This window comes from Poeciliopsis prolifica, unplaced genomic scaffold (genome assembly GCF_027474105.1).
Source record: "Poeciliopsis prolifica strain line A6 unplaced genomic scaffold, Auburn_PproV2 SCAFFOLD028, whole genome shotgun sequence".
Taxonomy (NCBI): Eukaryota; Metazoa; Chordata; class Actinopteri; order Cyprinodontiformes; family Poeciliidae; genus Poeciliopsis; species Poeciliopsis prolifica.
The window spans coordinates 5,780,277-5,793,473 of record NW_026562403.1 but is presented as its reverse complement, the minus strand read 5'-3'; the positions used below and the strand labels follow the sequence as shown (position 1 = coordinate 5,793,473).

Genomic DNA, 13,197 nt, shown 5'->3' with positions numbered 1-13,197 from the left:
ATGGACGGGTCCCACGTATGATGATTTATGACTTGTCCTTCCAGGCCTCGACTGTCCTTTCTCCCTGGTGGGCCAGAGGCATTCACACATGTTTAAAATAGGCCAGATTCACTCTGTGGTCCAGTCTGGCTGACAAATGAGACCCCTGGGACTTTAATTTCTGATTTTCTAAACTCTTTTGTGCTTTGACAGAATCTCAATGGTTACAGTCAGCAAGGAAGAACTTTCTTATTTTTGTAGGATCCTTGCTTTCTCTGCAGATTCACCTTTACTCCCTGTTGAGACGGGACTAATCGTCTTTAAGGAATAAGTTGGAAAGATGATTGCTTAACCGTCACCTGGAACCTTTTTTTTAATATAAATACTCCTTCTTCCTTCTTAAAGTAAATTAGACGTGAATTTTCCATGGAACGTCAGGCGCATGTTGTTTCATGCAGCAGATTTCCATTGATGCAAACTTTCTTCCACATAGCCTTGATGATTAATGATTCCAATCTATGGTTGCTGTTTATGAATATGATTGCCTTGATTGTTTTCTCGCTGGGCTTTTTTCCTGTAGAAGAAGAGAAAATATTTTTCTTTCTGGTTTTTATTGCAGTTGGACTTTTCTGTTTCCCCTCATGATTAATTTTGCTGAAGCCTCTGGCAAAGTCATCTTCCCTGAGCTGACGCACCAGGGGTTATCTACAGTGCTGCAGCCTGCACACTTCAGCTTCTTGTCAGTGAATTTCCAAACAAAAGACCACAGAGATAAGAAGCTGCATCCGTGTTTTGGACAAACGGAGAGCTTTCGTTTCTGGATTCTGCCATAATTATCTGCTCATATTTTGCCTCTGAAAGGAAGTGAAATAATGTTTTTACTGTAAAATAAGGCTGATCATTGAAAACATTAGTAATGTTTTTTTTTTTTTGCTTTTGTTTTTTTATAACTGTGCAAGAAATGCCAAAATTTTAAATGTTAAGCTTTCATGTCCCATCATTTTTTTCCCCATATGATTTAATGTTCAGGAGTGCAGGAGAGTGTTTTAACATTTTCTTGTGTTTTATGGTTCCCCTCCTCTACCTGTTGCTGTGTTCTGCTGATCATCTGGCTGCAGGAACGACACCCACACTTTCCCAGAGTTTACAGTATAGACAGTCGTGGCTGTTTTTAAAATATTTCTGGTTGCTGAAGAGAGTTATGATGTAGATCACCTTTTTAAACCTGCAAGATGCCTAAGCTCCTGTTAGGCTTCAGACTGAAGGTCTGCTACCTTAACAGAGTTCAACTCATTGACCTGCTAATATCTCCTTGTTGTGTTATAATATTCTGGTCAATAAACACTTCAAGCTGCATTAATTAGTGTTTCTTTTTTATTATTTTTAGCGGCAATAGCAAAAAAAAAAAAATATTGCTTTTCAGTTTGATTAAATCTAGATTTTATTTTTGCCTTTTTTTTATTTTTATTTTATTTTGTGTAAATGTCACATCTCTGTGAAACCGCAGCATTATTATTAATCGATGTTTTTGCATCTGGAGATTCTTGGCCCTTGGATGAATCGGCGGCAAATCGGCTTTGACCAGAAAATGAACCTGAAAGCTAAACGCTGCGTTTCACTCCAGCCTCTTTGCACTGTTGTAAAGTTTTATGTAAAAGTGAACGCATTAGATTTTTTGCTTGTTTGTTTCCTTTGGAAAAAATAATAAGTTGAGTTGAGAAAATCTTGAAAAATTAAATATTAAATAATAATAATAAAAAAAAAACAAGCAGAATCTTAATTTTTGGCTCTTCTTGGAGGATTTCTGTTTCTTTGAAATTTCTACGAGAGGCTGTTAATCAGCTGAAAGTGATTTTTGGATGGACAATGTGTGTTTATGTGGAAGACTGAGCAGAGTGTGTGTTTATTTTTTTAGAGTAGTAACCGACCTGTGTCATATTTGGGGAAATATAACAGATGCAACCAGCTTGAAAAGCGGATGGAAGCGACTGCTTGTGAAGTCTGAACAAATGAAAGCTGAATATTCTGGCGCTGCCTGCTGAGGGTCAAACGGTCTTTGTAAAAGCAGTCAGACTGGCTGACCCTCAGCTGCTCTGCTCTTCACGTCTGAGCGGTTAAATGATCCGGCAGACACTGATCTGCCTGTCTTCGTCATTCTGCCCAGTGGAAAAGGTCTGGATAAAGGATTGAAAGTGTCTCTTCCCTGAACTCCACCAGGCATCGTTTAGATAGACACTTTCCCCTGAGTTTAAACTTTTTATTTTTGGCTTCTAACTTTAAAAACCTGTTTTGAATTCAGATGAAGGGATAATTAAATAGGAGGAGCGTTTTTGCTCTGCTGTCAGAAAAGGACAATTAAGACCTGGAAAATCTCTAAGATAGAGTTTTCTCTCTGGGGTGGAAGCAATTAACCCTAATTTGCTTTGAAATGCCATAAAGTAAATAAATCAGTTTTATTATTTATTTGGAAAAAAACTTATTTTTTTTTTCTTATTTTGTGAAGGAAACTAATCAACTCGAGCTTTTGATTGTATTCAGAAATGTTCTAGGTGAAATTAAAACCATAAATAAATCATGTTAGAAAATATTCTCTGTTAAACTAAAAAAACAAAAAGAGGAACAGAACAGACAGGATGCTGTCACAAAAAAAAAGTTGGTGCTTGGAGCTTTTTCTGTGTGTCCCTCAGGAAGGAGTCGTTTCCTGAGGTCCTCCTAACATCACCAGGCGGATGTTGATGTTTAGCTTTCCAGCTCGCTGCCGTTAATCTCGTGGCGTTCTCGAGATTCGCGCAGCAGATCTGTTGGATTGTGTTTGGCTCCAGCAGTCGGGCCTGCGGCTCCGATTGTTAACGTTGGAGCGCATGGCGTTGCAGATCCAAGCGGAGAACAAACCGTTTGCATGTTTCCCACACTCTGTTCTTTTACTTCCTGTTGGACGCGTCTCTCTGTCTGGCCATGGAGGTTTTCACTCAGAGCTTCAGATCGACCGCTGAGAAGGGTAGAGGGGAGACGTCCTTCTCCAGCACCTGCTGCTTCTGCTGACAGGAGCAGAATCGCAGCTTTCATGTCTTTCAGAGCGGTTTTATTTGTCATGGCTCCCTCCTGCTGAAATCTGTCATACTCTAACAGATTTTTCTGCTCATAAAACCAGAGGAGATAAAGCTGCAGATCGCTGTCTTGCTGTGATGATTTACAGTTATTCGGAGACATGCAGACAAAGCCACAGTGGAGGTTTTCAGGATCAAACTTGTCGCTTTGGAAAAAGTTCAACTTGCAGCAGCAATATTGGGTTATTGATAGGTGGAAAATGATGCATGGTTTCATCCTCCTGCCCCCAAATTGTGCTCGTCTCCTTTGCTCAGACACCTCTAAACCAAAGTCTTCATCCTGCAGAAGTGGCTGAAATATAACATGGAGTCCATCAGTGTGTAATTTAATCCCAGAATAAATTCAACATTTTGTCATAAAATAAAGTCAGAAAACGGCTTCATGAAGACCCAGAAATAACAACAATAAAGCTGTGGATTAATTTTAAGGTTAGGTTACAAAGCAACAGCTTGGGCTTTAAACTTCCCATTGAGAGCTGAGCAATCCATCATGAGGACATGGAAAGATTAAGGCACAGCTGTAAAACCGCCGAAACATGGCTGCCCACCCAAACCCAGGGGCTGGGGAAAGAAGAGCATCAATCAGGGATCAGAACCCAAAGAGAAGGAAGAAAGAGTGGGAAGGGGTGAAATTTTATCTTATCTTCATTCAATCCGACTGATTTTGATGTTTTTTGCAAAGAGGAAGAGTGAACATTCTAACCATGTATTTTTTATTTTCCTTCTGCATCACAAATAAGCATCTCATCATATTGCCCCGAGACAAAATCCAACTAAAACGCATTAAAATTTGTCGCTGCAATGTGACAAAGTGAGAGAACTTTGCCAGACACTGAAGCTCGCTGCGCTTATTTATTGCTTTTCTACTATCAGTGAATCTCTGGGTATTTATAAAATCAACCCAGAGGCAGCTTCCTTGATTGAAAACCTGTCGTGAGTCCAGCTGCTTCTCTGCAGAAAGCTAAAAGAGGACAAACTGTTCCTTTAGAGTAAAAATGCTCCCAACATCAGAAACCTGTTTTTGGTCGGTGTACGCCGAGTCGGCTGATTAACCTGTCAGCATTATCCTGCGTGTCTTTTGTTTTTTTAAATGTGTAGCTCAGATCTGCAGTCTGAGCTCAGATCTGTCTTCAGCACATCATTACAGCCCTACAGGACACCGATGATGATTAGCCCCCCTGTCCTTTGACCCGAATGCATTCCTCCATGTAGCTGCTCTTTTATGCGCGCCAGCTCAACTGTAAAGGGGGACCCGGTTTTCCCAGGTCTGCTCTGTGGCTCCGTCCTACTTTGTCAGAGGTGATTAAACCGTGTGTGTAGCCCAAATTTGTAGATGATAATCTTTTTTCGCTTTCACAGTCTCTCCAGGTCAGACAAAGGATTCTCAGTGTCCGTCATGGCGGAGCGCATTTCAGCCTTGGCTGTGATTAGATATTGTTGTTAATTTTTTATCTGACGGCTGACAGAAACTCCCTCCTGAGGAGCCAGGTGCTCCGTGCCTTGCAGGGCTCTCACAGACCCAGATTATGTTTCCATTTTTCAACAGGTGTGCGTCAGCCAGATGCATTGTTTTTCTGAGCTGCTGAGGAATGATGTGAACACGTGCACCTGATACAACCTGGACTTTTTTCCTAATTAACAAGCAGTGATTTGATTTAGGGCTGATAGGTTATCTTTGTGTGTGTAGTAGTGCAGCGTCTCCGGTGGCAGCTGCTAATCTATTTCAGCTCTGCTCTGAGGAGTGTCCCGAGTCTCCTTATATGGACAGTCATGAGACCACTGATCCGATCTGCTTTAGCCTTAAACTGTGGAGATGATTAGTTCATCCTCAAAAATCTTGTGCAACTCCTGCTGTTACACATTTAAAAAAAACAAAAGAAACACAGGATAATGTTTGCATTACTTGAAAGCAGAAATGTTCAAGTAAAAACAAAAGGCCCTCTAGGAGTCAAAGGGTCAGAGTTTGGCCTGAGGAGGTCATGGTGCTCCCAGAGAAGGCCAGGCGGGCGTGTGTGGGAAGGTGAAGTCCTCCACACATCAAGCTGTGACGTTTGACCCGACCTCTGACCTGCAGACTGCACAGTAGGAGGGAGATGACTGCATTTTGTTTTGTTCTGAATACTGTTCTGGTTTTACACCAGATGTAACCAGACACACACCTTGCAACTGCAAAACCATGTATCACTTTATGTCCACTTCACAATAATAATCCAGTGCTCTGTGTTGTTTTATCACATTCAAAAGTAGTCATCCAGGTCTGACAGTTTGTTGTATGAGTGTTTTCTTTCGATTAATCAGGCGTCGAGAGGCTGAATCTGCTCTCTCTGTACCTATGAATAGATGCTCTAATGACAAGAGTTAGCCAGAGCCCTGTAATTAAAACGCATCTGAACTTGTTCACGCTTTGCCATCTGCTTTTGCGGCGATGCGGCTCAGCGCTCTGTTTGCTGCTGTTTGCACGGATTTACTTTGCCGTGTTTTGACCACCTGAAGACTCTTCTACACGTTCCCCCTCCATGCTGCTTCTGATGAAATAAACCAACCTTTTCAGCTCAGAGTCGCATGTAAAGCTACACCAGGCTGCCGCCGTCACTGGGAACATGCCTCCAGCTGGCTGGGATTACTGCTAACCCCGACTGCTCTCTAATTGGCTCTGATTGATTGATTTGAGTTGCGTCACATGAATGCCTTTGGAGGTCTTGAGGTTTTACTTCCCACTAGACTGCGCTTCAGCAGGAAGTGACTTAAAGCATGCAAGAGCCTACTTGCGAAATATTGTTTGTGTCTCCCTCGTGCGTCAGTGTTACACCTCATTAATAATTGTGTGTGTGAAGTGCTTTATGAACGTATTCATACCACTTAACACTTTTGGTCACGGTAGTTTATGAGGGATCAACAAAAATCAGTGTCTGATTGTTAAGCAGAAGGAAAAGAATAAAAGGTGCTTCTTAAATGTTTTACAAATACAAATCTGAACATTGTTGAGCACATTAGTAATCATCTATATTTGGTTTGTAGAAGCACCTTTCCCTGCAGCTGCCTCCTTTTGGGATTTGTCTTTTCAAGCTTTCCAGATGTAGAAACTAAAATCTTTAATTTTGTCAGTCAGATTGGATCAATAACTTCTGTGAGTATCAGTATTTGCCTCAGCCTCTCAATAAGATTTGAACCCTCCTAATGCCTGGATATGCTCTGATCTAAATCCTTCCATTGTGCATCTGGCTGCCTGTTCATTTTCCACCCTGTTTTCAAGTCCCTTGTAGCCTCATAACACACGGCTACAAAGGGCAATATTCTTCAAATCAATCTCCACTCATGATTTATTAACTCTGAGCATTTTCTGATTTGGGTTGGTGAGTTCAGGATGATCTGTAATGCTCATTTTCCATATAGAAATTTGCATCTGAGGCAAAACTTTAATATTGGTCTCATCTGACCAGAGCTGCACCTCCCACATGTCCCCTGCATCGCCGGTCGCAGACTTTAAATGAATAGAGCTCAGTGAGTCGATTAAAGCTTCTCATGGTTTTATGTCAAAACTTTCTCCCTGACATTTACGAGGTATGAGTGTATTTACAAGGCTCTGTGTCTGAGTCAGAGAAGCTGACAAATTCGTTTTTGTTTCGGTCTTTAGTCGCCACCTGATCTGTTCTGTTTCTTTGCACACGATATGTCAGGTGAAAATCCCGGCTGCGTTTAACAGGTGTGACTTCAGGTGTGAGAAGATGAGTGGCGCGCGCGCCAGACGGTATGACGACTGTCTTCCGGACATTGTTAAAGTTGCTGACAGCTCGGCGACTGTTTCTCCCTTTTGAAAAGACATATTGATGTTTGATTTCTGTTTGACTCACTCATCTACGAGCAGGTGTGCTGTCTGAAAGGTCTGTGATGCTTCGAATGAGCACCACAAAACAACAGGGAGAGAAACTTCAAAACGTATTCAGTTCCTTTTACTTGTTTGATCCAACAAGTTTTTCATAAATCTTTGGAGGAAAAAAATCAGATAATTGTGTTGCGCACTTCTTTCTTCCATCCTTCCCCTTTCAATCTGAAACCTCTACATCAAATTGAATGCGAACTATTAGTCTTTAGGAATTTACTAAATTAGATGTTTGACTCTTATTTTGCAAGCAGCAGGGGGTTTCTGGAAAGTTTTCTATCTGGGTCATGATGCTATTTCGAAATACGATGGCGGTTTCTAAGTTTCCAGTTGGCGTTTGGGACAGCCGCTGGTTAAAGGTGGTGTTTGTAATGTTCCCTTTCTTTCCTTTTCAGCTTTCCCTGAGGTCATGGTCATCTGGTGATTTTTGTCAAACGGACTCTGTGTCTGCAGCAGCACATGTTTCCGTCTCGCTCCCTCTTTAACGGTTCTTCTGTTTAAGTTGGCCGGCGTCCAGATTCAAGGTGTGTTCTGTTTGCCTGGGTTGCTCCATATTAGTTTCCTGAGCAGCGTTATTGGTTGACTTTTATTTTCCTCTTTTCTTTCTGACTCTGCACCAGTTTGAACTCAGCATTTACGTGTTTCGACCAATCCGAAAAGAAAAACATCTCCCCAGTCCCTCTGATTGGTTCATTTAAACCTTTGAGGGAAAGGTCATAGGCTGACGTTTGAGATCAGAGCAGGTCAAGTTGAAGTGCTGACGTGACCGGTAATCGTTTTCTACCTCTTTATCACATCTCGACTGCAACTCATTTGTGGTGCTTAGCTTTGAAAACATTAACAGATGGTTTGTGCTCCCAGTTCAGGAGCTCTGGTCCATTTTCTCTGTTGTGACTGTAGTGAGGATTAATCTGCGTCAAATTATGTTGACTGTAATAAATCACTTTCATAATCTATCAAATTCAGTCTAAAGAGAAGATTGTTTTCCTTTCCCGTGAGACTTTAAAACAGTAAAGGTCGCGTAAGATAATCTCTGAACATAATTTGTGATTCTGAATTTAATTAAAATAAAATTTCATATATGATTTGAAAATAAAATGACAAGAATGAGATTATTAAGATAAAGGGTTGAGAGACAGTAATCAATAAAGTTAACTGTCCGCTTCTTTAATTAAAAAATACAAAACAGACAAAGACAAATACTCAAATATTCAATAACTAAAACTGGCTAAAGAATCTTTTTGGTTTCCAAATTGAAATTTGTATTTAGTGACCTTTTTCTAACATTAAAACAATAAACTAAGATGAAGACAATTTTAGGCTCAAGTCTTGAGTTGATCTGTCAACTGGATGACAAATTGCACTAAAAGTCATTATGATAAACAATAACATTGTTGTTATGAGACCATTTCAAAGTAATAATGATGGCATTTGCAAATACACCCTATTGGAGAATAATGAAGTTTAATTTCTAACACTAGTACTGGTTTAAATATCCAAAATAAGTAAACAAAGCAACTGAAACAACAAATGAAACGAACTGTTCTTGAATAAAGAGGCTAATTGAAACCAAACAACCAGACTGAATAATATTTGTCATTGAGTCTCTGGACTGGATGACAAAGACAGTGAGAGAAAAACAGTCATGCAGAATTATCGAGCTTGTTGTAATTTACCGTGTGATTAATTGCTTTATTGCTTACCGTGACCAGCTTTGTCTCAAGGCCACATTTCTGATCTGTCAACTTTCCCAGCACCAGTGAACAGGCTGTGATTTAGGAGTAACTGCAGGGAAATTGGAGGCGGCTTGTCTTTTGGATTTATGATGAAAATACTTTGTGAAGGCTACCGTTTCTCATGTTGACATGTGTAGTGTGTGTGTGTGTGTGTGTAAGTGGTACACCATGGGTGTCAAACTTGGTTTCATTTTGGGCCATGTCAGAATGAACAAACTACTAAAATATTAATAAATGGCTCTCTGCATTTGATGAGTCTTGAAATTAAATGTTGAACATTGATATAATTTGGCAGAATACAGAAACAACTGCTTCGATTTGATTGTTAAAATAAAATTTAAGCACACCGTTGTTATCTTGAAGAGTCTAGAGGGCCTTATAAAAACTCATGGCGGGCTGGATCTGGCCCCCGGACCTTACGTTTGACACGTGTGGCACACAAATTTAACTGAGGGGAAACAAAGGAGATTTTTGTGAAACCTCAAGTCCTCCCACTCTCTGAAGGAAGTGTGAATAGTGCATGTGTATCGGAGTCGGGATGAGAAGTTTTTTCTTACCTCTATGAATATAAATATGTTTTGGCATCATTGCTGCAATATTTAAGACACGTGTCTCAATTGTTTCACAGTGCTGTTCACGCATCAGGATGTTCCAGATCAGTATACAGTCCACAGTCGTGCAGCAAAAGGATGCTGTCACACTAAAAGAAAAGCCAACAGCATAATTAAAGTTGGCGTCCAAGCTATACACTCTGTTACTCTCAGATTTACGTCCAGTCCTGATCCAGGCAGACCAGAATTGCTGCCTGTTATCATGAGGTTTGGTGGAGAAGCCTGAAGCTGAGGGAGTTTTTATATCCTAGTGATGAAAAATGAATTGGTCTGCTCTAAAACTTGGCAGCCATTGTGCAAACCATTTAATCTCATCTTGACATTTACTCAGCAGCGATCTGGACAGCGTGGTAACAGACGGCTCCGTCAGTGTTTGCTTAGTGTGTGAGTGTCTGCCTGTGTGGGCATGTGAAACAGACGCTCCCCGCGCCTTTTTGTTCTGTCTGATTACTTTCCCTTCTTCCTTATCAAGCATTGTTATTTCTAGCTTCTCATATCATCTCGCTGCTGGACTGGAACCAAAGAAACCAGTTTCTGACTGCTACAGTACTTCTCATTACCGCCTTTTTTTTTTTTCTTGTGAGTCAGCAGGAATGTGAGGAATGACCTGCACGTTTCCCACCCAGCTTTCATTTGCCCATTTTTAGGCATACTCAAGTGCTTCCTCCCCTTTTTCCGTTCTTTGCCCCCACATTGTCATCCTCAAAGCTCTTATTCCTCTGTTTCCTTCTGTCTTCTACTCTCCAGCCGTCTTTTTCGTCAGCTCAGCACTTTACATTTCCACAAATTACAGTATATAAAGAAGGCTTCTCTGAGCCAGTGCATATTTTGTCAGACCGCAGCGAGAGCTCAAAACTGCCGACCATCTTCGTTACTGAGACGACCCTCTTTCTCCTCCTCCTCTTCTTCTTCTTCTTCTTCTTCTTCTTCTTCGTCTTCTTCTGGCTTCGGGCCTGGTCGGGGGCATGCCGGCTCTCGTTTCAGCGGATCAGCATGTTGAGGTGAGCTCAACAACTGCAGCCTTTAGTAACTCTGGGCAAACAAAGGTTTCTGTCCTGACTTGGTCCATTGGGTGCTTTTTTAAAGTGAGCATCTGATTGCAGGTTTTATATATATATTATAAAAAGCTCCTCAGCTCTGCGTGTGCAGACAGGTTCCAGCTGCAGACCCGCAGAGGGAGCCCCCTCCACACCAAACTCTCTGCTTCTTTCTTGATAAGATGAAAGGATCCAGCTTGTCAAGGGGCGGCGCAGCTGTCCTCGGGTGTGCTTTTATAAACTCCTTAATTACCCCTCTTCTGTGTGAAAAGGAGACATTTTCACTAATACTTGCAGTGCGTCACACAGCTGAATCTGTGGGGTCTGCCGACGGCATCGCAGAGGAAAACACCTGAATGACAGGTTGACCCTCTGAGCTGAACACTCTTGCGTTTGTAAAGCTGAGGCACAGCTGTCGGTGGTTCTGCTTCTCATCCTCTGCTCCCTCCCCACGTCGACCCATCTCGTCTCATTAGTGGAGTCAGAACTCGACTCTGGCCCTTTAACTAAGAAATAAGTCCGGGTTCATTCAGGGCGTCACGCCTCCAGCCTAGAATCTGATCTGGTTAAAAGTCTGAAAGGTGCTTATAGTTTGAAAGCTAAAAAATAATTACATACAGGGAGTCTTGCAGTAAAGTCCTGCAAGTTAAGGCTGAAACAGCACATGGCTGCTTGCTCTGCTGGTATCACATTTACCACCCTGTAACTACAGTCACTGCCCAGAAATCATTTTACTTTTTTTCAGTTTTTCTTTTTTTGAATCAAAAATGCAGTTTCTTCTGTATGATGGTAAATATATTTTTGTTACTGGCCATATCAATCGGCAACAAAAACTTGACATCAAGTCACGTTGAGGCAGCTGTGTAGGTTTCTGTGGATGTTTTTGTTGTTCATCATCTTGACTGATGGGGTTTAAAAAAATCCGTCATCTATCTTTGCCCGTCAATTTTTTAAATAATACTGACTCATTGAACTAAGATGCACATAAAGAAAATTGAGTCCTTTAGAAATGACCTAAGATGTTTTAAATGGTACATGGCCTTCATGTGTCAAGTCAGAGGACTGCAAAGCACTTTACGCCACACTCCGTCAATCTGAGTTAAATTTCTTGACCAAGGCACAGTGACTGGGACGCACAAAGCAGGGATTCGAACCAACAACCCACTGGTTACAGGACAAACAATCATCTCTTCAACAGAGCTTATTCATCCAGGAACAAGTGTTTTTCAATAACCAAGACTTTAGACCATCAGAATGAAGCAAACGGCTGGTTTTTACCAGGCCAGCTGAGCTAAAGTCCAGATCTAAATGCACTCGCAGCCTGGACAATGATTACTAATTACTAGTTGGGTGACTTCTGAAAGCAGTTGTCTGGACTGTATTTAATTTCAGAGTATAAGAGTAAACGGGTTTGATGGTAGATGACTGACACTTATTGCAAGGGACTGAAGTTGTGCCCGGTCACATCTCCATGTCTGATAAAGTCTCTCAAGTTAATCATGCAAATATGCAGCACAAGTGAAAAGTTGTCACTTTTTGCAAGTCAAATTTTTGCCATCTCTATCGGTGCCGTTTTGCTCTCGGATCTGTTGTCATACTCGTCGTTTCGTTGCAGTTGGATGGAACTCTGGATCTGGACGAGAGACGCCTCATCCGTTCAGCCATCCGGGAGCTGAGGAGGAGAGAGATCGAGGACATGGAGGCCGCTCTGGCGAGCAAGAGGTTCAGACCAACACGCCTGAATCAGCAGGAGGACAAGGAGAACCAGCACAGGTGAGTTCACACACACTGCCATTGATCCCAAATGAGAAATGCCTCAAACCAGGTGAAACCGAAGATTACAAATGCAGATGTGGAATTCCTCGACCATTAGGGAAAAAACTCACAAGGGATGGAAAACTTCAGCTGTAGTAAGTTTTTCCTTTTTCCACATTTAGTGCTCACATACGAGGTCCCTGCTTACAGTTCTATTAATTTCCCTTTTTCGACCAACTCAGGGTTTTTCCAGCTCATAAGTAAACTGATCCCTGCAGCTGTCATGCTACAGAGGAATGTAGATGAACTGATAAGTCAGCTGTGACACTTCTCTACCTCTTCATCTTTTCTATTAACATGTTTCTGCCTGTCAAATCCAACAACAAACAGCCCAGAGGTTTTCCATCAAAGTTGCTGCATCACTGTGAATATTGGTTTTCTTAAAATGCATTCTAATTTTAAATAAAAGAGTAATTCTGCTGCTGTAAATTTATTTGCAGTGATAACATCTTTTTAAGCCTCTCAATACTTAAGAGAGGCTTAAAGACTCTTTTAAGGTTTTCTTACTTTGATGGTGTCAGTTCCTGAAAATCGCTCCCTCCATGTCAAACTCAGTGATTCAAGCTGAAAACGGTTGATCCATTCTGGTGTTGACATCGATTTGCAGCATAGATACCAAGCATATAAAAGTCGGCTGCTTGAAGAAAATAAAAAACACAGCAACACAGTTATTTAAAGGTACCAGTCTGTTTACATTGCCCATCTGGACATTGCAATATTTCCCGCTCTTCTTTGAAGCAGGTTGACAAGTCTATCAAGTTGAGAGGACGTCTATTGTTAATCCATTTTCTTCTTTGCTCTTTATCTTTTAATAACACTTTGAAAGTCAGTTGCAGATTAGTTAATGTCTAGCTGGTTGAAATCATTGAATCGTTTAAGGTCAAGTCTACATTATTGATCCAGCTTGTGGTTTGGACCAAGAACCACTTTCATACTATTTGATGTCAGGAGGAAAGTGTCGTGTTGTTTTCGTTTTTTTTCTTCTGTTCCTCCCCCTTTCCGTCACTAAACCCTCTTAACAGAGGTAATCAT

General features: G+C 41.3%; 1 protein-coding gene across 5 annotated transcripts in view; it reads left to right on the top strand.

The window, feature by feature from the left end:
• smtnb (smoothelin b) overlaps window positions 1-13,197 on the top strand; it is a 49,263-nt gene that overhangs the window by 3,094 nt on the left and 32,972 nt on the right. For all 5 annotated transcript variants that reach the window (XM_055049329.1, XM_055049332.1, XM_055049331.1 and 2 more), the window contains exon 2: window positions 11,966-12,123. In XM_055049329.1, coding sequence (XP_054905304.1) covers window positions 11,966-12,123 — 158 coding nt within the window. The remainder of the gene's footprint in view (window positions 1-11,965; window positions 12,124-13,197) is intronic.